Below are 26,306 nucleotides of genomic sequence, written 5' to 3'. Positions count from 1 at the left end.
TGCTTGAGATTGCACCACTCAAGGCGCAATCAATCTTTTCCTCTCTCATATGCGCACGACACTCGAAAGATGTGCTTTGCCATCATTGGGGACGGGATGAAATTCTACAGCGCCTCTTGCTGGATCCCAGCACAGGTAGCCGCCACCGACACCACGTGTAGGCAAGATGCAAATGCAGAATCACTCACTGGCTAGTCTCAACAATTACGAGTGCTTTGAACATGTCTGATTGCCATTTGCATTGTTAATTGGCAAATAAAAGTGCCGTTAACGGTAGGCCTGTCAAGGAAGAGTACTGCAAAAAAAAAAGGCCATCAGAAACAGTTGCCGTTTTTAGCAGGTCCGCCTAGGAAAAACGCTTCCATGAAAGCACTAGAGAGAGCCTTTCATCTACGGCCAGACCGTCCCATGTGCTGACATGCGCTGCAAAGTACGCAGGCTGTTGCAGAGCACGGCACATGCAAGAAAGACAGACGGGTGACCTGTAGTCTGCGCGAGCCCAGCGCAAAGACGCCGGCTCTTGTATATTTTTTATATTACTGCTAATAGCCTCGGCAGCCGGCGTACGCACCTTGCGCACATCATTATGCCAACGCTATTCCCTTGGGATTAGCATCATGGCCCACAACGATCGAGCAGGATGAGCCCAAGCAAGACAATTCAATGTGTCTATATATGAGATGCAAACAGTGTACATGTACGGATGCTATGCAAAAGACTATGCTATGCAAAAGGACTCTCTATCCTTTGCGTGGCTTAATTCTTCTCAACCGCTTCGGCAGCTGGCTTCGATGGGGTAGTCGCGGCTCTCGTGAGCCCAGAGTTGTCGACGTCCTCATCCACTCTGGCGACTTCCTCGACATCGTAGTTGGACTCGCGGATCTTCATGAGGACAAGTCCGCAGAGCGGCAGCGAGACAATGATGAGCAGCCATGAGATGAGAAGCTCGCCGAGGTACGGTGTCTGCAACAGCATACGGTTAGCACAAGTGTTACTACTACCTTGGTCGCCATGCCGAAGCCGCGCTTCTCGGGTGGCCCACCTTGACGGCATCCATGCCGAAAGACACGGCGGCGCCGGCCGATTGAATGCCCTTGTAATACGCGGCCATGCGGGCGAGCTTGAAGGGCTCATTTGTGATTGCCGACATGGTATAGTAGGCCAGGCCTTGGTAAGCGGCGTCGACAACATAGTCTGCAATCGTGGTTAGTTTCTTTGACACCCCCCCCCTTGGAGTATCTACGCTGGCCTCTTTTACTCACAAGCAAACATCATCACGATAGGTCCTGCCGCGGGGCTGTCAGTCCAGTCCCAAGGAAGCGGCCGGCCCCTCAGCTCCGTGTCGCCGCGCCGAAAGTCGAGCTGGAAGGCGACGCCGCCGCCCCATACCGCGCAGACCATGAGGAACGTGGCGCCGGTGGCGGCGAGCGCCCGGGTCCTGCGCGAACAGGGCAGCGTGTCCGTCAGGAGGCCGATGATGACGGAGCCGACGATGGAGCCGAGGCCGGTGAGCAGGGCGACGAGCGCGCGGGTGCGGCCGTTGAAGAGAAAGGCGGTGATGGCGCCCTGGTACGAGTAAAAGTAGTTTGAGCTGAAGCACATGGGCAGCAGGGCCAGCATGCGCCAGTCCCTAAACATGCGGACAAACTCTCGCGCCTCCTGCCTCGGCCCCGGCGCGGCCTGGATCTCGACCGTCGAGCCGTCGCCGCGGACGACGAGGTGCGGCGGCAGGACGAGCCAGCTGGTGGCGACGGACGTCAGCTGGATGACGACGACGGCCGCGTACACGCCGCCGCCGACCGAGGGCGCGCTGCTGCTGCGGAAGGAGAGGGCGAGGGCAATGGCGGAGCCGATGAGGGTGCCGAGCTGGAAGAGGGACCAGAAGACGCTGTAGCTGCGGCCCTTGTCCCGCTCGGCCGGGTACGACATCATGACGGCGCCCTGGGCGGCCCAGAACAGCGACGCGCTGAAGCCGAGCGCGGCCCCGGCCAGGATCAGGAACCACCGCGTGCCGTGGACCTGGAAGTTCCAGAGCGATCCGAGATACAGCGCGTACCCGGTCGTGCCCATGGACAGGGTCATGCGCGGGCCCAGGATATTCTTTGCGATGACGGCGCGTCAGTTGGCTGCCAAGTAGAAAGGAGCATCACCACTTTGCATTATTCGACAAGAAAAAATAAAGAAAAAGAAAAGAAAAAAAAAAGAAAGAAAAAGGCATACGTTGACGCTACCGGCAAAGAAGCCGCCGAGGAAGAAGCAGCCATAGAGGACGCTGTTGGCAATGTCACTCAGCTGCACGTCCTGCATGCCGCCGGCGCCGAGGTTGCTGATGGCGCTGAACATGCCGACGGAGCAAAAGGCGACGAACCCGACAATGATGACCTGCGCCCATGGCGAGTTGTCTGCGGCTTGATGATTAGACTCTTTGCGCTGGACTCGATTCTCGCGGTCGGCTTGACGGAGGGGGGTTTGAGACCGGGCTCGCCTTGGCTGGCCCGGCCGAGAGAGAGGAGGGGGTTCTTCTTCTTCTTTCTTTTTTTGCTACTCACATCGCAGGTTCCCAATCTTGACCTGCGATAGGCCCATAATGTGATGCTGGGTTTGTCCTGCGAGCGCAAGACTTTTGGAAAAAGCAGCAGACGGAGAGTAACTATCGTATCAAGGGCAGCATACATAAGTAGGATGGGGGACAAATGAAGCATCTCACTGCCCGGGAATACTTGGACTGCGTCCCGCTTGGTATTTAAACAGGGGCGCGGTTCATCAAACGTCGGGAGTTCTCCGCACTGCCTGGTTCTCGCAGGCCAAAGACGAGCGCGTACTTGTCTATTTAGGTTTTCAAGATGGCCAGCAAGGTGCTTTCGTATCGACTCAGAAACCTTGCTCTGCGTCTCGTATCAGGATAGATTCTTTTGGCTCGTACCTCTTTCGCAGATCCACCAACTACTTACTATTATTAGTAGTGTATTGGTGAGGAGAAAGTAAAAAAAATCGCAATACGACATATTTGGTAAGAAGGATACAGTTCTTATATTCGGATACGGGACAGGGTCATGCTTGCTTGGCTTGGCTACTTGAAATGCAAGCGTGGCATTTCCATCTGCATCGTATCTACTCAAATTATTGTCTCAGTCAAGGTATACTTGTCGCCACACGGAAACAAAAAAAAAAAAAACAAGAAATACTACTATTAGCCTAATACAGCAACCATCGCTTGTACCCCCCACGGTAACTAGTTAGTCTGTACAGAGTACACGGGCGCAAGTTGGTACATGCCTATACAGCACATTCTGCGACCCGAGGACTTGCAAGGTGGCAGGAATAGCAACGCCGAATCAGCCATCGGTTCCTCATCTGTTGGGACCCCAGACTCTATATCTCGAGAATACTCTTTTGTAGGAAAACGAAAGCCAGGTGGCGCATCTTTTGGCAAGGCGTCAGTCGGCAGGCCAAGTCCGCCCCTCCCCCACGTGGTGGCAGACATTAGCGGGCGGGCAGAGGTGCTACCAATACATGTAACGCAGGGGTATGTACTTGTATATTATTCTATGGAGAGGAGTTGGGCCAATGGCTGGGCCTGCATTAATCATCTCCAACGACGACATCATCGTATGCTTCCCGTTGCGCCGCGCGCGACTGGGACTGGGATCTTGTAGAGCCCAAAGGAAAAAAAAAAAGAAAACGCCCCCTTTTCCTAAGAGAGATCAAAGATGGCTTCCGCCCCGCAAAGCAACGGCCACGCAGCCAAGCCCGTGACGATGGCCGTCGTCGGCGCCGGCAGCCGTGGCACGGTAAGCCGGTCCCCCGCCCGCATTAACGGAGTTTTTTCGGCCTGCGCCGTCCGCTCACTCACCATCTGATGGCACCAGACGTATGCGGCGTACGCTTTAGAGAACCCGGAGCTCGCCAAGGTCGTGGCCGTGGCGGAGCCGAGCAGGCACAGGTGTAGCGTCTTCTCGCGCAAGCACGGGCAAGTTAACAGGTGGTGGTGGTGGGTGGTCCGTCGTCACATTCACTAACAACGGCCGCATTTCCTGTAGCATCCCACAAGATTTGCAATGCTCTGATTGGAAGTCTCTCAAGGCCAAAGGCAAAATCGCCGATGCAGTCATCATCGCTGTCCAGGTGAGGAGAGAGAGAGAAAGGGGGCCGTCACGGGGGGGAAAGATGATCGCCCGACTTACACACGATTCCAGGACCATCAACACGTCGAAGCGGTGCAAGACTTTGCAGAGCTGGGATACCACATCCTGTGCGAGAAGCCCATGGCCACCTCGGTGGCCGACTGCGTCAAGATTCGCAACCTGGCGCAGGCTACGGCGCCAAAAGTGTTTGGCATGGGCCACGGTACGTGCCACGTCCGTCCGGGCCGGTCCGGGCCGGGCCGGGGGGGACAGTATCCTGAGCCGTCGCGTAGGCCGTGACTGACATTGGGACAGTCCTTCGTTATTCCCCCTACAACCGTGCCGTCAAGGACGTCATCGACTCTGGCGCCCTCGGCGAAATCGTCAACATCCAGCACATCGAGCCCGTCGGGAACCAGCACTTTGCGCACTCGTACGTGCGCGGAAACTGGCACAAGGAGGCGCATTCATCGTTTGCACTCATGACCAAATCCTGCCAGCAAGTGTGTCCCTTATTAAAAAAAAACGCCCTGCTGGGACCAAGACTGACTGCCCCCCCTTTCGAAAAGCGACATTGACATTGTCAACTTTTACCTCTCCGGCCTCCAGCCTACCAAGGTGCATTCCTTTGGCTCTCTTCGCCACTTCAAAAAGTCGCAGAAACCAGCCGAGGCCGGAACCGCCAAGCGCTGTCTCGAGTGCCCGCACGAACGGGACTGCGTGTGGAGCGCCAGGAAGATTTACATTGATACCCTCGAGGGGGGCGTTGAAAAGGTGGTCTCTCATCTCTGGCCCTTTTCTTTTTTTGCGTCTGAATTTTGAACATTCAAGTCTGACGCGTTCGCTTTTTTCTGCAGTGGGCCAGGCACTTTGTCGACGCAGAAGTCCTCGACATTGAAAACGTGACCGAGGCGCTCAACAGGACCAACTACGGCACCTGCGTGTACGAGGGCGACAACGACGTCGTCGACCACCAAATCGTCAACATTGAGTACGAGGGCGGCATCACGGCCAGCGTCACCATGTCTGCATGTAAGGAAAGCCAACCGCGCGCGCGCACCCACGAAGCACGTTTGCTCACGGCATTTCACAGTCACCGAGTCCGTCTGCCAACGCGGGACACGCATCCAGGGCACCAAGGGGGAGTTGATTGGCGACATGACTACTTTTGTAAGCTGAACGATTTTTTTTCTTCTCTCTTTATTTGTTTCTGTTGAAGAATATATACTCATCATCCCGCACAGGATGTCTTCGACTTCCTCTCCAGGACGAGCAAACACTACACGCCCAAGCTCGATGGCGGCTACCACGGCGGCGGCGACACGGGCCTCGCTCGCGCCTTTGTCAGGGCGGTCGCCGAGGGCGACCAGAGCGTTTTGCACGTCACGGTCGACGACATCCTGGACTCCCACCTGCTTGTATTCGCGGCCGAAAAGGCGCGCAGGGAGAGCTGTGTCGTGGACTTTGGCCGGTTCAAGCAGGCTAGCGGGGCTTCGTGAAGTCCCCGTATTGACACCCGAGATTGGGGTACGCGAAATCAATAGTCACGCATAAATGCATTTTTAAACAATGTCGTAAACTCGCGGGCTCGATTGCCAGTCATTGCTGTAGTGATTCCTATTGTGGCCGGGGTCAGATACGGAATTTTCCAATGACCAAGTGCGGTTCTCTCCTCTTTTCAATGACTGGAGGGAGATGAATGAATAAAGATGTTTTATGGCAAGTTGAAGAAAATGCAGATGGATGATAAAGTTACAGTATCCCGCTTCCCCCGATTCGAACTCTCCCGTGTAGAGTAAGGCTCAAAGTACCTGCCAACATCCCCTCACAGAAGCCACATGGAGAACCCAATCTTGAGAGACATGCCAAAAAGCCGGCTCGGGTCCTCCAGAAAAGACACAAAGTGGTAGTTGAACAGGGCCAGGTACAGCCAGACCCGCGGCAGCATCAGCAGCCAGCGCACGCGACGACTGCACCGGCTCGTCAGGGGCGACACCAGCCTGGCCACCAGCAGGCCGCTCCCGGGCTCGCTTTCCATCCACACGAGGTTCGGGATCAGGAGGATGTGCATAAAGGCCAGGCCGTTGGGAAGGATGGCGGGGAATTCGGGGTGCGCGTCGCGCGAGGGGAACATGCGAAAGGCGGTGCCGTCGTCGATGCCGAGGAGGTGCAGGCAGAGGGACTCGAGCCAGACGCACGGCTGCAGGACGACGGTCATGGCGGCTAAAACGAGCCTGATTTTGTCTTCGTATGTGCTCTCCATGTTTTGCGATTTGCGGACAAGTTGTTGTTGTTGTTGTTTTCTGTGTGTGTTATGAGCCGCGCTGGTGAGGTGCTGAAGGGGGCCCGTGTGTGCTTTATATACGATAGAGTCTTGGGATGAATGGAGGAAAACAAGGTTCATGAAAAGAACTTTTTGGCTTGTGCACGAAAAAAGTATAATTAGCGAAGCGACGTTTGTGGCAAATCACCAACATGTGCCTATCGTGGTGGTCTAGGTGCCCGTTCCAAGTCCCCTCCCCAGGCCCAAACTAGTTGACTTGTAGTGATGTTTATCGACTTGGCGTAGTCTGGAAAAGGAAAATCTAACCAGTCGAGGAAGAAGGATGCCGTCAACTTCCAGTGACTCAACACTGGAGTCACCGGCTGCCCATTTGCTCCGAGCTAATGACCAACTGATGAGCAGTTGAGGCAGTGACGACCAGCAAACATTGTCTGTTGCATGTTTCTTTTCTTTTCTTTTTTTTTTGCCTCTTTTCTTGGGTATAAACTCGACCGGATATATTGTGAATCTGCTGCTCGTTTGGTACATGCGGCCATACGCGATAGAATACACCTCGTCCTGCTGCGTTCTTGATTGCGGTTCTCTGTCTGCTGGACCTGGTCGTCGTTGATGTCACATCCACGTGAACCCCAAAAATGTACGGGAGCTAACAATTAAACACATGGATTTTAAAATCTGGCACAAAACTTTTCCTTATCAAGCACAGGTTCTACTTTTATCCTGTCCTCGGCTAATAAGAGGCTAGCATTCTACTACACCATTACTATCACAAAAAGAGTATAAAGAGGTTATTCTAGTCACCCAAGGTATCAAGGATAGTAGACTACTTGTATTAGAGAAATCATCAAGTATAACGAGGTACCTCTGCCATGTAATTTACTAGTGGATATGCCTCTTCTAACCTACTTGTAGTCTGAATTCATGTACTAATAGTTGGTCATCTTTGCAAACTCGCCCTCTGGCCCTACAGTGATGTAGTCGTCCAAGACCCAAGCATCTGGTTCTCCCATGGCATCTGGTTCTCCCATGGAAAATTTCGTTTTTTTTCTTCTTTCGGTTTTTTTTTCTTTTTGCTTGTATTTCTCCTTGCATGTCAAATACTCGGGCCATGTAACACAACAAAGACCAACGTCGAAGCTACACAGTGAAACAGACGATGAATCCAATCTATTCGATACCGCTTCGAAAACATCTTCGGAATTGCTTTCCTTTTCTTTTTTTGCAAAAGAGCTCGGCGAAATATCTTCAGGGATTCGCTACTAAATCGATGGAGAGTTTTACGGACAGGTGAGTGCGCGACTAAAGACCAGCGAAACTAGTCGCGCGCTCCGGCGGCTCTCCGTGGTCTACGGCAGATTATTCATGCTACATGGGCTCAACAAGTATACTGAGTAGAACAGAGTCGGGCTGAAGGGGGGTCATGTCTACTTCTCGCGATTGGCCGCGTCTAGGTTTGATCGTCGACCCCACATCACGATCTGACTGCACGGGTTGACCTCCCAAAGGTCTGAAGGATTCCAGTGGGAATCGAGTCAAACTTTGCAACAGAGTCTAAATATCCAGTCGGTTTCACATCGCTCTACGTAATCCAATTCTCCCGTAGATGCATCATCACAGCCCCAAAGGTTGCAACGCCAGAGTACCAAGCTTGGCGCTACTAAATGCCCAACACTGTTGCACGCCATTGCGCGTCGACAATCTACCTCGAGGAATTGGTGGTACTCCCCCAACAGGTCCAAGACCGTGCTTTTGACGGAGATGACGCACAGTATTCGCGCATCTGGCAACACTACAAAAGTCTACAAAGCGCACACCAATCACTTGTCCCTCAAGATGAACATACTTCCAGACCAGCCATACGCTCTCGTCAGTCTTCTCCCATACCGTCTGGCTACCTCAAACGACAGCTTACCCTTGGGATGAGGCTCATGGAAGTGAATACTCCGCTCCACATCCAACTTGGTGGGCGAAAAGTGCCAGACAGAGCCATAGAGCTTCTCCGCTCGGAAACCTGTGGATACCATGGCGTGGAGAAAGTCAATCCAGATGACGGAGCCGGGCGTAGACGTCACATCAGGATCGTAGAATATGGTACGAAATACTTTGAGCGTTCGAGCATCGACGCGAAATGTTGGTTGCGGGTCGGGGTCCTCAGGTTCCGGAGCCTCATGCGTCGCAGCAGGTGCTACAGATGGGACGCCCCTGGTCTTGGTCTTGATTTTCGGTTGAGTCTTGAATGCTTGTGATTTTTCCTCAGAGTGATTCAAAAAAACATTTGAAAGCGGGAGGATTAGAGCATCGAGGTCACGCTCCATAGCCTTCTGATCACTCGTCGGCGCCGGCGCGATTTCCACCCACTCTGCAGTTCTGCGCAGCATGCGTGGCTTCGAGAGAAAGCGATACACGGCCGTGCCTTGGAGAGCCGGAGCTTGACAACGCACTTGCTCGTCAATCTTTGTCCACACGGCGTCCAGGTGAAGCTCTGCACTCCACAACGCCTTCACCGTCTCTCTCGTCCGACGTTTGCCAACGGGGTAAGCAAACTTACCACCAGAGGGCTCTGCGAGTCTCCCAACGTCAGTCATATTCTGTTTCTTGAGAAATTTAGAAACCCGTGCCCATGGTTCTCCCCACTCCGAGTACTTGGCTTTCAAAGTATCCAAGTGGTCAACCATTGCTGAGCCGAATGTCTTGGTCTATGGCTGGTAGAGCTCTAGCTCTCGCGAGCACTGGGCTATGATGGATAAATCGCCAATGATGTTGACGACGTGTGACGATATCAACGCGTCCGCTTCGGGGTTTGACTGCATTACACGCTCAATTTCATCCATGATGTGAGGTACGCCGACAAGGAAAAGTTCAAACCCGTCTTCCCACAAAGTCCGTAGAAGCCAGAGCAGATTCTGCTCGACCTGGCTCATATTGACCCCATCCCTCTGGATGACAGACATCTTGGTTGAATTGGGATCAGTTGGCGGCACGCGGACAAAGAACTTGCGCATGGGGGCGATGCGACAACTACCGTCCTGAGCCTGTCAATGGGGTTCTTCGCGGTTTGCTCCAGGAGCATCGAAAGCGTAGTAACGCTATCATGTACTCTTCTGGTAAATGCTTTTTCGGGGAAAATATTTTTTTCTTATTTTGTCTTTAGCCTTTGCAAATGCTCTGCTTGTCGATGAAGTTCGGTGAACGTCTCGAGGCTGAGGTAGGCATCAATCAAGGTGCCTGCAGTGACTCGGGCCCAGAGACGATGTTCCCTCAATTTATTATGTACAGGGTGTTTTTTTCCCTGTGTGTCCTTTAGCATCTCTTGTCGGTGGTCCTTGACCTCGAGGAATTCGTGCAAAAAGTATGTGGGATCCTCGCGGAGTGCCCACACGTGGTCCTCTGCTGCCGACATTTTAGCCTCAAGAAGCGACTTGAGCCTTGCTAGATCAAGCCTTTCTGGCAGTCTATAAGGTGCTTCTGCAGCCATTACCGCTAGAGATGCAAACCCGGATGCCTCGTTATCTATCTTGAGGGAAGGCTCCGGGCGAATGACATATTTTTCGCTAGTCAAATCATTCATCGGAATCTCGTGGAGAATATCATGGCAGCAGTCAACCAGAAATTTCAGAAGACGAGCTTGCAGTTCGAGAATAACGAGTCCTTCTCCAGGGAGGAATTGCTTCCGCGTGTGCATCCATTCAAACGCGTCAGGATGATCACTCCACGCAACTAATTTCCCATATTCCTCTACTGGAGTAGCGCCGTGGAGAATCATGACATGCTCGTTGAGAAATATGGGACGCAATGCTTTGCATACCAAGCCAAGATGCACCGAATCGATGTCGGCCGCCGCAAACGCTGGGGGAGGATGCCGACCTCGAGCGTTGAGGAACAATGGCAGCACTTTTGGCTGCGAGAGATCCTCCTGGTTGATACATGGCCACATGAAGTGGTCTCTGTACCTGGTACCTTTCGCTCTCTGCTCACCTGGCTCGTTTCGCAGAGCCTCGAAGTCTGGGCGGTGGGACGACGGCATGTTTGGCCAGGCTTTGAGGACAATTTGCAGCCTCTGCTGCCTTGTCTTCTTGGACCATCTCTTCTGTATCGTGGCCTCATGTCGCTCCAGTATCTTATTCAGTGTATCATGGCTAGCGAAGATGCCGCGAGACCTTTCCTAGCTCTCGCGTCGAACCTCTTGAGGGGTGGGCATCCTGGGCACAAAGCCTCCCGCCGCTTTGAGAAAAGCAGCGGGGTTGGACCAGTCTATTGCGTTGAGAATATCATTGTCGAAATCATCATCGTCGAGATTGTGGGCCGGATCGAAAGAATGAAATGGAAATCCCGTCTAGACTGCATTACGGCGAAGTCGCTGGCACTTAGACGAACGTGGAATGAGTAGTTGAGGGTCATGTTCTCTGTCCTCTCCAAGTGCCACCCCACCGTACATTGGAGATCCACTTCTAAACACCACTTTTACTGATATTTCTATAAGATAAAAGAAATCCTTTATATATATATATATATATATATATATGTTACGACAAGATTTCTACTCATACATTGTAGGGCTAGTGAAATTTAAGATTCAGCTTAAAATACTTTTTTTAAATATGTAGATAGATGAGATAAAATTCATTGTATACATATTACAGTGTAATCAACCATCTTAAAGCGGTATTTTTCTGGGGTTTTAAAAAGGGAGCTCTGTCGATTTTTAGTGCAATAGCTGCCGAGAAGCAGGGTTCAGACGCATCCAAAAAATGGTTTCCGCAGTCATACCCCATCACTACTCAGACCGCCACGATTTTCATACCTACCTCTGCAAACCACGAATCGTCTTTACGCACGCGATACAGTGGATCATAGTAACTTTTCAAAGCAAGAGAGGTAGTGAAAGCGCCCAGGCAGCGGTCCGATAACGACAGCCCATCCAGTGTTGCCTTGAACTAAGCTTCATGTGCGCAAGTACTCGTAGTAGTCGTTGTTAAGGTAGCTTTGTATCAAGACTGGCAACTTTTCGATCAGTTCTGATCCGAGTCCGTCATAGGCTTACGAACTGAGCCTTGCAAGCCTCGTCTCATTTCCGTCCATGTCTTTGTCCTGGTCCGCGCCATTCTGTCATCCACGGGGGTCGTCTTTGTGTTAACGTTTCCAGTCGAAAAGCAGAAGACGCTTAGACAGATTTTTAATGCAGTCGAGATTCTGAATGTTGACCCATATGCATTCCTATTTAAAGCATTCCCCAGCATGCGACTAGTGCATCGGGTCTGCGACCGGTTCGGCTGGTTCGCAGACCAAGGAATCCAAGTCGTCTTTCAATACAGAGTGCCGGACCCTTCTACGGCACATCCAAAGTATCTGGCTTATAAGCTGCCAGCAACAGATTGGCGTTCGGCGAGTCTCGGACCATCGTTATCGAGAGTGTCGACCCTTGCCGCGCTACCAATGCAAAATCTCGCTACAGCCTACTTGCAATCGTCAGGCACTACAAGGCCCGGCACATTACCAACGGAGATGGTAGCCATTACACTATAGGACTTTATAACAGCGATGGGTCTTGTCATGAAGCCTCTTCCGGCGACGGTATGCGCTTATGCCAACCCGTCATGAAAGATGGCTGACATGGGGAACGGCGATGCCTCCTTCGCCTTGTACGCAAAGAGCCCGGTTCCACATGAAAAGAATTCCTCCGTGCCCAGATTCCGGCTCCCAATCAAATTGCCAAAGTAGATTAGAACAGGATCCTTTAGAGGTTCCAACTTGGACTAGATCGGTTCTGGTGAGCTCACTCGAGGCTACGCCCAGCCGCTAATAACTGATCGACAAATTCGAGGTTCATGGTTCCGCGGCAGGTAGGTGCACGCGCTCTTGGGCAGATGAGCAGCTTGTGGTCTACTTACCAGTACCAGTAATCCAACCGACTTCTGCGACAGTTTCGGGTGAACCCCCTTGCTCCAACTAGCACAAGGCTCGGGCAGGCATAACGCCAGGCGCATCAGAAACCAGTGCGGGGCCGTGCGTGGCGATAGCTCTGTGACGCTGACGGGCGAACTTGATACAAGCAATACATCAGGGCACTCGCTCGGAAGCAGCCAGCCGATGTTGGGCTGAGATGCTGTCGTCTTGTGTTGGCGCTGGTGCTCTCGGCGGCATGGCTGCAAGGGGCGCTGGCCCTGTCACGTCGCAGAGCTCCGTGTCAGCAAGGGGAAACTAAAAAAGAAAGTTGTGCGCAATGTTGGCGCCCGACCAATTGAGGACATGAGTTGCCGCACTAACAATACTTTATGTAATTACGGAGAATGCTAAGAGTAAACGGCTTGAATGAACCGCAGTAGCTAGCGACGGGCAGAAACTGGTCACGCCCCACCATCGTTGACACGGCGCCATATCCCTACACACACCGCGTCACATTCCGGACGCCAAAGACCACCGTAAGTTGCGTCATGATGGAGATACTGCAGAGATAATAACAAATTGTTTTTTTTTGGGGGAATCGCCACAGTGTGTAGACCTTTGCAACATTTCGAACGCAGCCGCTGTCACGAAAAAATTAAAGCCAAATCTCCATCAAAACAAACTGCAGTACCTTACGGCTGACTAAGACACTCCAGCACCTGAGCCAGCAGTACATGCCGACGGATGCCCACCTTGCCCAGGAATATTTCTCTCGCAACATTGCAATATACCCGAGCTTGACGCTTCTACAGTATCTCTGATCCTGAAATCACAAATCTCCCACTCCCGCCAGTTTTTTCGCGTCTGCAACAGACGTCTTGAGCTGTCGAGAGCCTCCAGATCGGAATTGTTATGCTGGTGTTGGCGTGCCCAAAGGCTGGTTTATTATAGCGAAGCTCCGAGGCCAGGCACTGCTGCAATGGATATGAACAGCCCCAACGGCAGACCTAGCCTCGACAACCGGGAACACCAAGGCAATTATGCGTCACCCGCCAACAGAGCCAGACATATCCCGCCTAGAGGACAGTCTCGAGGCATCCCGCCCTCTGGCTCCCACTCCTACGGTCTGCCGGTAAACGCCAGGCAACCCCCACCAAGGGAGCAGTTCCGACGATATCCCGATAATAGACAGCAGGATCCTGCTGCCTATGGAGAATACAACACCGCGCCGAACCCTCGGCCACAGGGCCGCGGTCATGGGAGCTATGACGACGCGCCAATTTCTCGACAACAGGATCATGTCTACGCAGACTACGCCGATGCGCCGAATCCTCGGCAAGGCCCTCCGGCGGCCGGCTTTGGCCCCCCCGGGCGTAGCATGACGCTTCCGTTCCGAGATGCGGGCCGACAACCCCAGACTTCTCATCAGCGAGCCGAAACATTGCCGTACAGTGGACCTGCTGGTCAGGCCGTACCGCAACGACCAGCTACGGCATCGGGGATGAGGCCGACACCGCAACGCGCGTATCCGCAGCAGCAGCAGCAGCAGCAGCAGCAGCAGGCGGCGTCATCCAACATATCGTACGGCGCTGGCTACGAGGCAGTTGTCTCAAGCAACTCGGCCGGCCCCGTGGCCGACGTGTATGACGGCTACTATGATCAACCAGACCGTAACACGAATCAAAACGCCGGCAATGTGCAGAACATGGTCGCGTCTGGCCAGGATGCTGGTAGACGCTCGTATGACCAGCCCCAGGCACCGCGACAAGAGCAGCCGCATAGAGGACCGCATCATATCCCTCAGCTGAGTCATGCCAAGTCCATGGCAGAGATGCGCCAACCTCAATCGGCCGTCTTCGAAATGGCTGGTGATATCCCGTCTGTGCCGCCCATGCCCTCCCACAACGGATTTGACCCAAGAGATAGGCAAGGCTACAACCAGAAGAGTAATCAAAGCTACGACCAGAGAAATGACCAGGGCATGCAGGGCTATGACCAGAGAAACGACCAGGGTTATGGCAGAACCGTTGACCAGGGCTTGCAGGGATATGACCAAAGACACCATCAAGCCACGCAAGGCTACGGACAAGGCTATGATCAGGGCTACGACCAGGGCTACGACCAAGGCTACGACCAGAGCTATGACCAGGGCTACGACCGAGGCTACAATCAGAGTTACGACCAGAGCTACGATCAGGGTTATAATCATGGATATGGTCAAGCAATCTCCCACGATGATGTTCCTCCGAGAGGGCCTAGTGCACCACCAGCGTCTAGCCGCGCGCCCTACCTGCCAGAGCAAGCACCTGAGCCTGGAGCACCACCCAGACCGTCAATGCCAGGCCTGCCGTCGCACCCGACACCTGTTCGGCCCGGACAAATGGCCAATTCTCTCGTCAACCCCAATGGCAAGCCGCCTCCCGTGCGGCATTATGGTGGAATACCTCGGCCGGTCCAGCAGCAACACGCTGTTCAGCAGGATATGCGTCAGCAAGTGAGGCAGCACGCCGGGCCTCCTGTCCCGAGCTCCGCATCCTTGGATAGGGCACAGGATAAGGAGCCCGAAACACCCGTGACGATGCAAGAGCTGGAGCAGCTCAGAATGGTCATTAGGACGAACCCCGCAGATCAACAATCTGCATTAAGATTAGCAAAGCGACTGATTGAGGCTGCCGATGCTCTTGTCTCACAGATTCCGGACCCTCGCGCGCGCGCCAAAGCCAGAGATAGATACTTGATGGATGCGCACAAGATTCTGAAGAAGCTATCTAGCAATCAAAATGTAGAGGCAATGTTCACATTGGCCGACGGCCTCGGCAAAGGTCTGTACAGCGGGGAACCAGACACAAAGGAAGCATTCACCCTGTACCAATCCGCAGCCAAGCTTGGGCACGCCGCTGCTGCATATCGTACGGCAGTCTGCTGCGAGATTGGTCACGAGGAAGGTGGCGGCACACGGCGCGATCCGGTCAAGGCAATCCAGTGGTATAAGCGTGCCGCAATGCTGGGCGACCCGCCAGCCATGTACAAGATGGGTATGGTGACACTCAAGGGACTCCTGGGCCAGAGCAGGGACCCGCGAGAGGCCGTCTCATGGCTGAAGCGAGCCGCTGACAAGGCAGACGAGAACAATCCGCATGCGCTTCATGAGCTCGGTCTACTATACGAGTCAGCACAGCCTAATGACTTGCTCATTCGTGACGAAGGGTACGCGCTGAGCCTGTTCCAGCAGGCAGCGGAGCTTGGATACAAGTTCTCGCAGTTTCGTCTGGGATGCGCGTACGAATACGGACTCCTTGGATGCCCCGTTGACCCGCGGCTGTCGATTGTTTGGTACTCTCGAGCTGCCATGCAAGAGGAACACCAGGCTGAGCTTGCACTCAGCGGATGGTATCTCACGGGAAGCGAAGGAGTCTTGAATCAGAGCGATACAGAGGCCTATTTGTGGGCACGCAAGGCGGCCACAGCTGGCATGGCCAAGGCGGAGTTTGCCATGGGCTACTTTACGGAGGTGGGCATTGGCATCCCGCCAAACTTGGAAGATGCCAAGAGATGGTATTGGCGAGCTGCGGGTACGTACAGTGCACGCGTCTGAAATAAGAGAGACTTGCTAACAAGCCATAGCTCAAGATTTCCCCAAGGCGCGAGAGAGGCTCGAGGAATTAAAGAGGGTTGGCAAAGCAGGGGCGCCGCGGCCCAGAGAGCGTATCTCGCGGAGCCGTATTGAGAGACAAGAAGGAGATTGCACGATAATGTAACAGATGATTATAATGTTGCATGGTTAGACTCATGGGACGCTGGAAAGCGTTGGATATAAAAAGGATAGCATACGAGGGCAAGCGACTGCATCGGAAGTGGGTTGCTTTGACGATATCATGTATAATTATTTGTATCATAAGCGGTAGATTTGTAGTCATTATAACATGCACCGCGTTTCTGCTTGCGTAATCCTGAGTACTGCGTGAGTATGTTATGTATCGATGATGGTGTTGATGGTGTTGCGACAGACCGCCTTCCCAAACTGGCACGGCAGAATCGGCTGCAGGATAGATTCAACCACGAGCATCACGTCACAATCGTGCAAACCAAGACCAGCCACAACTATCACTCTACGAGAGCAACTACGCATAATCCAAGCCTTTTTTTTTTGCCAGGCTCCCCGAAGCGACTACCGAAACGTGATTGCAGCCGACTCTACAACACCCAGGCGCGTCAACTCACGACCAAGAAGAAAGAAAAAGAAGAGGCAGCCACCCCCAAATCCCAAGTCATGGCGAAGCCGACCAATTGGGGGCTCTGGGCCAAGGTTATTATAGCGTGAGTCACACACATACACACACGGACGGGCGGAGAAGGTTCAAGGACGGACGGGGGAGAGGGAAAGACATTGGAGAAGAATTGGAACAGAGCAAGGCAAAATAGGCTGACGGGCAGGGCGCGTACGACAAACAGAGGCATCGGCGTGAGCGTGGGCGGCCCGGCGCTGACGTACTGGGTCGTGCCGACCGAGGAGGAGCTGCGGTCGCGGTACAACCCGGACCTGCTGCGCAAGAGCATCGAGGGGCGCGCGGACCGCGAGGCCGAGTTTAACGAGTTTGTGACGAAGCTCAAGCAGTATTCAAAATCCGACAAGCCGAGTACGTTTTTTTTTTTGTTCCTCTTGTGCTCCCAGCCCTTCTTCTCCTCCCACCTGAGAGAGAGAGTCAAGATTTTTTGCTGACATGGGGAAAAAATTGTTCCACGCACACAACACATACAGTCTGGGCAGTTATCAAGGAAGAGGAAGAAAACCAAAAACGTCAAGAGATCAAGTCGACGAGAGAACTAGCGAGAGAGGCCGAGGCCAGGCGGGAGGCGATGCGCAAGGAGGCCGGACTCAAGTAAGGGAGGAGAGAGAGAGAGAGAGACAGAGAGAGAGAGCAAAGAGGCCAGGTCCCAACACACACGCACAACGTGCATACACAAAACAAGTAAATCACGGCCCGGGGGATTTTGACAAAACTTTGTAATGGGGGACTGACGCCAAGGAGGGGAGGGGACAGACGTTGCCCCGAGAAGAAGAGGCAAGCAGAGGAGGCAAGGAACCTTTTTACGTGCGTCTCTGCGCCTGTGTATATCAGCAACGAATCTTGTACTTTTTTTTTTCTTGTACCAACTACCATGATGATGTTCTGCAATTACACACTTGCTTCATTCATGTGCGTTTATTCTTTTTCCGTTTCTCTTGGCCAGGGCTACGCTCAAGTAGGGGAGGAAATAAAAACCAGGTTACCCAACACAAGCGCCATAATCACTTTACAAAGCACCCTTAAACAGTCACTTGGCTTCACATATCATCCTTCACGTATTCATGCGGTAACGATTAATGGCGTCGTATGCAGCTCAAATTGGTATCGATAATATGACAAACGCTCAATGTGTAAACTAATCCTAAATGTCGTTATGCAAAAACTAGAAACAAAAACCACCACCTCCCATTAAAACGCCTCGTCATCGCGCGGTGCGCGACGCGTAATGACCCTGTTCAGGTTTCCATTATCCATCTCTACAATGACATCGGCGTGGTCCACCGCACTCATCCTGTGCGTCACCGTGAGCACAGTGCAGTCCGCAAACGCCGCCGCAATCTCGGCCTGGATTTCCTCGTCCGTCTCCTCGTCCACGTTGCTCGTCGCCTCGTCCACCAGGACCAGGCTGGCCGATGTGTGCTGACGGCGGAGCATCGCGCGCGCGATGCACAGCAGCTGCTTCTGGCCCTTGGAGAACTCGAGGTCGCGCAGCTGCACGTTGAGCCCCCCGTGCGCCTGGATTAGCGGCCACAGCTTGACCCGCGTCAAGTAGTCAATCATCACATCGTCGCTGATACGGTCACCAGCGTTGCCCAACTCGTACGGGTTCAGGTTGACCCGGATCGAGGCCGAAAGCTCCACGTCGTCCTGCGACACGGTAACGATGCGGGAGCGTAGCACCTCGGGCGGGATGCTCCGCACGTCGCGCCCATCGATCCGTATAGTGCCGCTGTAGTCCAAGAACCTGAGCAGCGCAAGAAGAAGAGATGATTTGCCACTTCCTGTACGTCCGATAATGGCAACCTTTTCGCGTGGCTGGACAATAAGCGACATGTTCTTCAGCACGGGGCGAGCATCCATGTCTAGCGGATCATACTTGGCCGTCACACTTGTGAGGTCAACACGGCCCAGTGACGGCCAATTATCCGGCAGCTCCTCGCCGGGTTTGAGGACGGGCTCGGCTTCGAGTGGCGTCAGCTTATTGAACTCTCGTACTCGAGCCATGGCACCCAGCGATGTTTCCAGATTCGACCAATCTTTGACAAGATACGACATGCTCTCACTCAGGTTGATGAGTGTCACCAGAGACAGGCCAATGGCACCTCCGCTGGTTTTGTCGGGTAGGTTCACAGCGAGGCCGACCAGGAGCACGGCTACGCCAGCCACAGTCAAGTCCATGACGAGGGCGAGCCAGCGCTGGATGGCGTACAAGTAGTAGTAGGGACGCTGCGAGTAGTCCAGCAGGCCATATCCCTGCCACGTGATATCCGACTCCCATTGAAACGCGCGGATGTGCATGATGCCGTCTCCGACATCCTGGAAGAGCGTATAGAGTGGCGACTTGGCCTCGAGGTCCATGTGACGAATTTGTCGAGACGTGCGTAGGTAGAAGCTCTGCATTTGCCATAGGAAAATGAGCAGCGCCGGTACCGCAATGGCAGCGTAGCTTGCGCCGGAGACGATGACACCGATGCTGACCAGGCAAGCAACCAATGTGTAGGTGAACTCGAGAAAATGCTGGGGCAGTTGTTGTGACAAGAAACCGACATCTTGAGAGAACTTGCTGACGAGAACACCGCTTTCGGTTTTGGTGATGAATGGGAGCTGGGCCTTCATCGTCGTCTGCAGCAGCTGCTTGTGCAAGACACGTGATGACTTGGGCACTACTTTGTAATAGTAGTAGAACAAACTAACCGCTAGAGTTATGGCAGTGCCGACTGCCAACGCAGCATAGCCATAGAACCAGTTCATGTTCTGTGGATCTTGATCCATCCACAAGCTGGCATAGATCTGAGGCAGCGCCCTGATTACGGCAGCAAATGATATGGACAGGACCCAAACAATAATCATACCAACTCCACTGGACCGGAAGTAATACATGTACAGAGAAAAGTCACCATGTTGGCGCTCGTACGCTTGATCCTTTGAAGGTTCTGGTGCTGGTTTGGGGACAAAGGGTTCTGCTTCTTTGGAGGCCTGAGCCTGAGAGCTGCTCACCAAATACTCCTTCCGTATGAGATCAGGGGAGTTATTGACCGTCTGCTTCACATGGCCTTTGCCGTCTAGAGCGTAGACGGTCTGCGCGAGAGGAAGATGCTCACGAATGTTGGTAGTCATAATGACAGTCGTGCCAGTCTGGATGAGTAGGCCATTTTCACCAAGAAGACGGGCGAGAATGACCTCGGCTGTGTCTGAATCCAACGCACTGAAAACGTCATCCAGAACGATGACGGGGGCGCGGGAGTAAATTGCTCTTGCCAATGCGACGCGTTGTTTCTGACCGCCACTGATGAGGCCACCGCCGCTACCGACCATGGTCTTGTCTCCATCCGGAAGCTGCTCTAGGTCTTCTTCCAGGGCACAAGCCCAGATGACAGATCTGTACCAGGGAAGAATATACTCGCAGTGCGCAATAACGCAGTCGCGGATGCACATGTTTTGGAGCCATGGCGACTGATCGCAGTAGGCGATTCGTATGCCTCCCATGAGGACAAAGCCGGCGTCAATCTTTTGCTCGCCCAAGATAGTCCTACACAGGGTAGACTTGCCAGCGCCAACAGGTCCTACGAGCATGGAAATTTGGCCTGTGCGGAACTGGATGCTGATGTCGTCGATGAGGGGAACAGCGGCATTTTCGAGTCGGTTAATGGTGACATGAACGAGCTCAATGGCAAAAGGACTGGGCCCCTTTTCAGCCATCTCGCGGGCTTTCCGGATATTCTCAGCCTGCATCATCACCATATCCATAGGCGAGCCTTCAGGCGGGCCATTTCCGTTCTGGCGAGTATCGAGACGTTCATCTAGGCGAAGGAATGCCTGAATACGAGTCAACCCAGCATAGCCAGCAACTGCGAACGGGACGTAGGTAAGGAGGTGTGTCATTGGACTGACAACGACTGCAACGAGTGCTAGGACTGTAAAAAACTGTGCAGTTGTGAGCTTGTGTGTGTCTCTGGTCCAAAACAGAGCTCCAGCGACGACAAGGACCGGGGTGATGGCATCAGACAAGGCACCGGCAGAGAGCAGGCCAACACGAACACTACGCTCAGGGAGCGAGGTCTTGATCTCATCTTCGCGAAGAGCTGTGATGTGGTCAGAGGAGAATGGAGCCAGGCCGCTCATCTTGATGGCCTTGAGTTGGGTAATGACATCCTTGGTCTCGGCGACTCTTTTTTCGATCTTTTCGTTCCAAGTCCTGCGTGCGACGCCGAGTTTCTTGGTGTAGTAGGACGAGACGATGGCAGAGAGAACGGCAGGAATGAGAACAAAGAAGCACGCGCCACCAATGATCTTTGCCAGCATAAAAATGGCGAGACCCAACTCAAAAGCGCTAGCCCACAGGTCGTGAAATGTTGTGATGGTAAATGTTAAGGTTTCGATATCGGCAGTCATGAGGGTCAGCGCGGCCGACTTCTTGAGCTGAACGTGGGTAAGCCTGAGTGCCTTGTGCAAAATGGCGGTGACCAGTATACCACGGGTTAAGGTGGCGGACCGGTAGGCGTGATGGTTGTAATATCCTCTGCTTATGGAAATGCCAATATAAACCAAAGCGGTGGCACCGATGAGGCCGCCAGAGATGTCGGAGCTCACACTGCCACCGACGACGGTGTCAATGATGCACATGATGAGCCATGGTTGGGCAAAGGTGAATCCGAGGAAGCAAAGGCGGGGGACGACGACTCGTAAGAATTCGGGATAGAGGGTGCGGAAGAGAGCGCTAGCGAGGGAGTGATTCGAGGTTGGACTCGCGGCTTGCCAATGAGGTTCAAAGTCGGCGTAGAGGCGCTCCGAGCTGAATTCGGGACCGAGATCCTTGAGGTCTTCGACACGCAGGATGGAACGGAAGCCCAGCTTGAGAGTCGTGTTGACCCAAAGGAAGAGGGCTCGGCCCCAAAAACCACTGAGGGCTTCACTGCTGATGCGGGGCCCGGAGTTTCGGGTGGTAAGGAGACGGCGTTTCGAGACTTCTTGCAGCAACAGCAGGACCAACTCGACAACGACAACTGCGGCAGAAAGACCGGCAATGGCACTGAGATCGGCGCGGAGAAAATAAGACCTCGTCTTGGCAATATCAAACAGGATCATGAGGGTTAGATAGACGCTGAGCAATGTCGAGGGTCGGTATGAATAAATGTGCTCGGCGTATAAAAGGAAGAAGACGAATACACAGCCAACACAAGTGATTGCGGCAGAGGCAACAGCCAAGTCATGTCGGGGAACGGAAGCAACGGCCCAGAGGGCTAGGCTGGCGACCTGACACGAGAGAAGCAGCAATGTGCTGAGCATCTTGAGCCAGAGCAGTATCCCTGGTTTGACGCAGGGCTGACGACGCCAAAGGTGGCTTACGTGGAGTGGCGTGAGGGCGATGAAGACGGATGTTGGCAGGATGGAGAGGATGGAGTGTTCAAAGGACAGTGTGAAGTCGAAGAAGCCCTTGAGCGTCGGACCGAAAGAACCGTCACCATCACCGACCGCCGCGCGGGCAAAGACATCCATGCTCTCCATCAATTAACCATGGGAGAAGCGAGTGTCGTCGAGAGGCATCTATCTGGTTGCCGAAGAGAGCGGTTGAGGACGTTGTTGGCGGTGTGGGTTGGTTGCTCAAGTGGCGTGGGTGTCAGGAGACGGGAGCAAGCGAGGACAATTGGGAGAGGGAAAAGAAAGCCAAGAAGAAAAAGTTTGGCGGAGATTCAAAAGTGTGGAGGAGATGTGAAAAGTAGAGGAGATCGGGGGGCGTTTTTGTTTGGGGTCCCGTCCCCATGAAGACGAGTTAAAGGTTCGGGGGCGGGAGGGCTGGCGAGAGGGTCCCAGGGCCATTAGGTAAGTACCTTACTTAACTTGGGTACTCTGGAGGAGGAAGCTCGGTCAGTCTGGGATTGTGAGGATTTAGAGTGGGCAGCCGACAACACACGACAAACGGCACAGCGACATGGCGGGAGCGGCCAGGGCACTGCCACCACCAACAGTGTTGCATCTCCAGCAAACGCCTACGCCGTGCTCAGTACTCCGTACACACGCAAATCACAGCTATCATCAGTGGCCAGCATGCTAGCGAAACCTGCCGAGCGCAAGATTGCGAGACACACAAAATAGACTCACCCGGTTGGGAAGGCGATTGACAGGCTAGGGGGGCCACTAATGCAGGACTCGAATGCGCGATGCTACGCTGTGTCGACGAGGGGGGCGGCAGAGGGCCCTGGCGACGCCTCTAGAGAAATGTCACTGTCCGTTCAATTTACAAAAGCCCCGTCACCCCTGTGCCGCAGACAAGAGGGCAAATATGCATACTCGGTGCCTGCTTGCCCTGGCCTGATGGCTGCTTGGGTTACTTGGAGATGGGTTGGCAAAAGAGTGTGCTGCACGGAGGTGCTGCGACAGCTGCGGGAAGACGCGAGACAGTGGCCCTCCCCATTTACCGGCGTCCGTCCCGTCTTTTACTTTTCGTCAATACGACAAGTAAAAAAGGAAACCAAAATTTACAGCATTCCCGACATGCCTATTGTAGTACTACCAGTAGGGAACCGCTGGCCCAGGCCCGGGGTCGCTCAGCTCCCACCGACCGCAGACCTTATCGTTGACACGGGGCAACTGCCGGCCCAAGACAAAGAACTGAAAAGATTAATACCCAAAGACGCGCTGGCCGGGGAAGCCTGTCATCATCACAGGGTATCAGTAGGTAAGTAGGGGGAGGGAAGGGGGGGACATCCGCAAGACCCGGCGCTCTGGCTGCAAGGCTGCAGAAAGTTGCTCAATCGTGCAACCTGCATGCCTGCAATCTGGACAAAACGGCTAGCTGAGAGCATCAAACCAACACCAGACTTGGAATACGGCTGGACAGGAAATGATGTTCGTCTATTATAAACGAGAACATTCGTTGAGCAACCTGAGCGTTGAGGGCAAAGAAGAATGCTTCACCTAAATAGGCATGTCAATGCTGGCGCCCTGCCACGTACAGACTTATTTCTGGGCACGCAATAACATTGAGTGGCCCTAGTGGTCAATGCAGAGATTAGACGTGAAACACGGACTCCTGGGTTGTCTTGGAAGCCCCCGGAGCTGGGTGGGCTTACCCTGCTTGCCACGGCGAACCTCCGCGTGCACGCACCTTGGCACCCATTGCCACGCAAAAGAGCGGCCGGGGGGCGAAAGTAGGATAAGCATAGCATGGCATGGGGAGAGAGAGGGGGCCCGTGTCAAGATGCAAACTGACCAGTCGATAGGTTTTGGTAGCCGTCTAGCGTCATTGGGGGGTGGCGATGGATGCGCGGGAAGCACTAACACGAAAGAGGAGAGGTGAGAGAAGCTGACGACTGACTCGAAAGGAACAACAAGCTTGGAATCTAGTTACAGGTCCCCACAACGTACGAGCCGAGGGGGGGGGGACCGGGGAGGCCAAGGCCAATATTGCGCAAAAAAACAAAGAGAGACAAACGGAAACTCGTTGAACCAACTGGCGCCTCTACTGAGTACCCGTCTGGTCGTCCATCCCCAAAGACAAGATTGGCAGGTTGAACGCCACAACTCGGTAGTGCAAAGGTTGCCAAGTGACGCTGTGCGCCCAAGTCGGAATCACGTCAGCTTTGTCCAGCCAGTCCGGAACGGCTGAGAAGCTGAAAGCAGCAAAGGTGGTCCAAGAGTCCCGATAGGCTGGGTCGGTGGCGTCTGGGCCATTACTAACCATGGCCGGCCAAAACTGTTGGTCTTTCGGCGTCGGCACTTTCTGAGCAAGCACGGGGAGAGAGAGTATGTAGACCACAAAGAGGCAGGGACGCAAGCGCGGCAGCCCCTGGCTTTTTTTCAATTACCATGGAAGGAATTTGTATTATGCTATACTTCTGCAGCCATGTACAGAAGGTCTATCAAATGCAAGGGTCAAAGGGGGAAAGGAAGGGGAGGGGGGGCAAGATCGACAACCAACCAGCATGTACTTGATAATGTTGTCTCTGGTTGATGTCGCCCCAACACACCCGGAAAATCCTCCTATCCTGTCATTGCTGCCAGAAATAGCAAAAGAGATGGGGAAACTGATGGGTGTCCGAGACACGACGGTCATCATGTTTCTCTCTCTCCCTCTGTCTCTCTCTGTCTCTCTCTCTCTCTCAAAAAAAGAAAATAGGGTCTAAATCAGGCATGAAAAGGTGAAAAGAAAATTGCACGAGGCATGCGTAGTTTCACGAGACGACCAAGAGGAAATTGACGTTTTGTCGTTTTGGTAGTCGTCAAGTGGTTGTCGTCGCGGTTGTTGTCGTTGTCGTCGCGGTTGTTGTCGTTGTCGTCGCGGTTGTTGTCGTTGTCGTCGCCAACACAGGGTGCGTATAGTCGTCATTGATGGGTTACGTACGAAGGGCCCGCGCAGAAGAAAAAAAAACACTTGAACGTGTCTTTTTACTGTCCAAAGACCTCGTTGGCATCCGCGGCATCCACCTCTGCCTGGTAAGGTCGCGCGGCAGCAGAGCTTGGAATATGGATGTTGGCCGTGGTGGCGAGTCTATCGCGGCTGAAGAGTCCATTCACTAAGTACATTTCAAAACGTTAGCAAGCCCGGGCCGGTTTTGATGCAAACAAAATGTATTGTGATGCGAAGAAGAAGAAGAAGAAGAGGAAACAAGTTGATTTTTTCCTTTTCAATCATGACGGGCAAAATACGTACATGGTAGGCCTGCAACGGTGGTCTGCAGCGCGGCCAGCGCGAAGCACAGAAGCATGTGAGTCTGCATTGTTTTGGTCTGGAAAGGGTCGTACAGCAAGGTTGACAGAAAACTGGCAATGTCGAGCGCTTTTCGTCGACAAAGAAGACAGGGGTGGCGTAGAGAAGAGCGAGACGGAAAGATGAAATAATCTAAGTAAATCGAATAACAATAAAAAAAGGGTGCTTGTCCGTGAATGGAATGAATGTATAATTTGATCTACCAACCCAAAAGAGTAAAGAATTTGCAACAATGAACGGGAATCATGTTTGTTTAAAAAGAAGAATGCTTCCAAGAATCCGGATAGTCAAAAGACCAAGACGAAATAATAAAATAAAATAAAATAAAATAAAATAAAATAAAAATGACCAAGAGCTCGTTCAGAGAGCGGTACAGCGGGGCAAGGTTGCCTCCCACCATCTCTCCCCCCCCGGTAAAACTTATGAACAACCCCGAGTAATAAACTAGTTCAACTCATTAGTCGGTTTCCGTTTTTTACCAATACTTTTTTGGTTCTTTTTTAGTTTGATTTGGGCCAAAAGGGCCACACACGCACCGCACTAAGAGCTTCCTTCGCCTCGTTCCGGGTCTGCGCTGAGCCCCCCTCCCCCTTCTTTCCCCCCCGTCCCGCACCGGACACGACGTGGAGCGGCGGCGCCGGCGCGAGAGAGTTGCGACGGCCAGTATGTCTATACTTGGCAAATCATTGAACCATTGCGGGTTTGAAAAAGAGGCGACCAGAGAGGTCATTAAAAAAAAACTATTGCTTTTTGCTTTGCTCTGTCACGACATTGAAATGGGCCCACCACCGACCAGCAGCGTTGCGTCTGCGTGGCCTGACAACCTCGTTTTTGGCTTTTGGCCAAGTACCAGCAAGTTATACTCACTGACTCAGTTCTCCCAACTTCCCATCTCTCTCCCATGTGTTCTCCCCCCATGTTCCATGTCGGTCGGCATCGGACCATCTCTTTCCGTCTCTCCCACTCTCCCTCTCTCTTCCTTGGACTCTCCACACGATTTCCTTGCTTTCATCAAAGCG

At 53.3% G+C, this 26,306-nt stretch overlaps 10 protein-coding genes across 10 annotated transcripts; 3 read left to right on the top strand and 7 right to left on the bottom strand.

Annotated features, from left to right (window-relative positions):
* Positions 1-756: 756 nt before the first annotated feature.
* V2A60_010136 (uncharacterized protein) lies at positions 757-2,586 on the bottom strand (the record flags this gene model as incomplete). The annotated part of the gene is made up of 5 exons (XM_083261397.1): positions 757-963; positions 1,043-1,194; positions 1,263-2,100; positions 2,221-2,402; positions 2,550-2,586. The coding sequence occupies 5 exons, from the start codon at positions 2,584-2,586 to the stop codon at positions 757-759; spliced, it is 1,416 nt and encodes a 471-aa protein (XP_083117523.1).
* A 1,124-nt stretch (positions 2,587-3,710) lies between these two features.
* On the top strand, positions 3,711-5,623 carry V2A60_010135 (Gfo/Idh/MocA family protein; the record flags this gene model as incomplete). The annotated part of the gene is made up of 9 exons (XM_083261396.1): positions 3,711-3,791; positions 3,870-3,943; positions 4,041-4,125; positions 4,197-4,347; positions 4,440-4,557; positions 4,694-4,898; positions 4,982-5,156; positions 5,218-5,294; positions 5,369-5,623. 9 exons carry the CDS (start codon positions 3,711-3,713, stop codon positions 5,621-5,623), a joined length of 1,221 nt encoding a protein of 406 aa, XP_083117522.1.
* Positions 5,624-5,949: 326 nt separating this feature from the next.
* V2A60_010134 (uncharacterized protein) lies at positions 5,950-6,387 on the bottom strand (the record flags this gene model as incomplete). The annotated part of the gene is made up of 1 exon (XM_083261395.1): positions 5,950-6,387. One exon carries the CDS (start codon positions 6,385-6,387, stop codon positions 5,950-5,952), a length of 438 nt encoding a protein of 145 aa, XP_083117521.1.
* A 1,838-nt stretch (positions 6,388-8,225) lies between these two features.
* V2A60_010133 (uncharacterized protein) lies at positions 8,226-9,083 on the bottom strand (the record flags this gene model as incomplete). Its single annotated transcript, XM_083261394.1, has 1 exon — positions 8,226-9,083. One exon carries the CDS (start codon positions 9,081-9,083, stop codon positions 8,226-8,228), a length of 858 nt encoding a protein of 285 aa, XP_083117520.1.
* Positions 9,084-9,104: 21 nt separating this feature from the next.
* Positions 9,105-9,410, bottom strand: V2A60_010132 (uncharacterized protein; the record flags this gene model as incomplete). Its single annotated transcript, XM_083261393.1, has 1 exon — positions 9,105-9,410. The coding sequence occupies one exon, from the start codon at positions 9,408-9,410 to the stop codon at positions 9,105-9,107; it is 306 nt and encodes a 101-aa protein (XP_083117519.1).
* A 134-nt stretch (positions 9,411-9,544) lies between these two features.
* On the bottom strand, positions 9,545-10,432 carry V2A60_010131 (uncharacterized protein; the record flags this gene model as incomplete). Its single annotated transcript, XM_083261392.1, has 1 exon — positions 9,545-10,432. The coding sequence occupies one exon, from the start codon at positions 10,430-10,432 to the stop codon at positions 9,545-9,547; it is 888 nt and encodes a 295-aa protein (XP_083117518.1).
* Positions 10,433-13,270: 2,838 nt separating this feature from the next.
* Positions 13,271-16,049, top strand: V2A60_010130 (uncharacterized protein; the record flags this gene model as incomplete). Its single annotated transcript, XM_083261391.1, has 2 exons — positions 13,271-15,863; positions 15,916-16,049. 2 exons carry the CDS (start codon positions 13,271-13,273, stop codon positions 16,047-16,049), a joined length of 2,727 nt encoding a protein of 908 aa, XP_083117517.1.
* Positions 16,050-16,561: 512 nt separating this feature from the next.
* V2A60_010129 (CBP4-domain-containing protein) lies at positions 16,562-17,175 on the top strand (the record flags this gene model as incomplete). Its single annotated transcript, XM_083261390.1, has 3 exons — positions 16,562-16,608; positions 16,726-16,928; positions 17,051-17,175. The coding sequence occupies 3 exons, from the start codon at positions 16,562-16,564 to the stop codon at positions 17,173-17,175; spliced, it is 375 nt and encodes a 124-aa protein (XP_083117516.1).
* A 593-nt stretch (positions 17,176-17,768) lies between these two features.
* Positions 17,769-22,076, bottom strand: V2A60_010128 (uncharacterized protein; the record flags this gene model as incomplete). Its single annotated transcript, XM_083261389.1, has 1 exon — positions 17,769-22,076. The coding sequence occupies one exon, from the start codon at positions 22,074-22,076 to the stop codon at positions 17,769-17,771; it is 4,308 nt and encodes a 1,435-aa protein (XP_083117515.1).
* Positions 22,077-24,965: 2,889 nt separating this feature from the next.
* Positions 24,966-25,297, bottom strand: V2A60_010127 (uncharacterized protein; the record flags this gene model as incomplete). Its single annotated transcript, XM_083261388.1, has 2 exons — positions 24,966-25,093; positions 25,231-25,297. 2 exons carry the CDS (start codon positions 25,295-25,297, stop codon positions 24,966-24,968), a joined length of 195 nt encoding a protein of 64 aa, XP_083117514.1.
* Between the last annotated feature and the right edge of the window lie 1,009 nt (positions 25,298-26,306).

The sequence above is a fragment of the Cordyceps javanica genome, chromosome 7 (assembly GCF_051103115.1).
Source record: "Cordyceps javanica chromosome 7, complete sequence".
In the NCBI taxonomy this organism is placed as follows: domain Eukaryota; kingdom Fungi; phylum Ascomycota; class Sordariomycetes; order Hypocreales; family Cordycipitaceae; genus Cordyceps; species Cordyceps javanica.
Note: the sequence above shows the minus strand (reverse complement) of the source record. Positions and strands in the feature narration are given on the sequence as shown.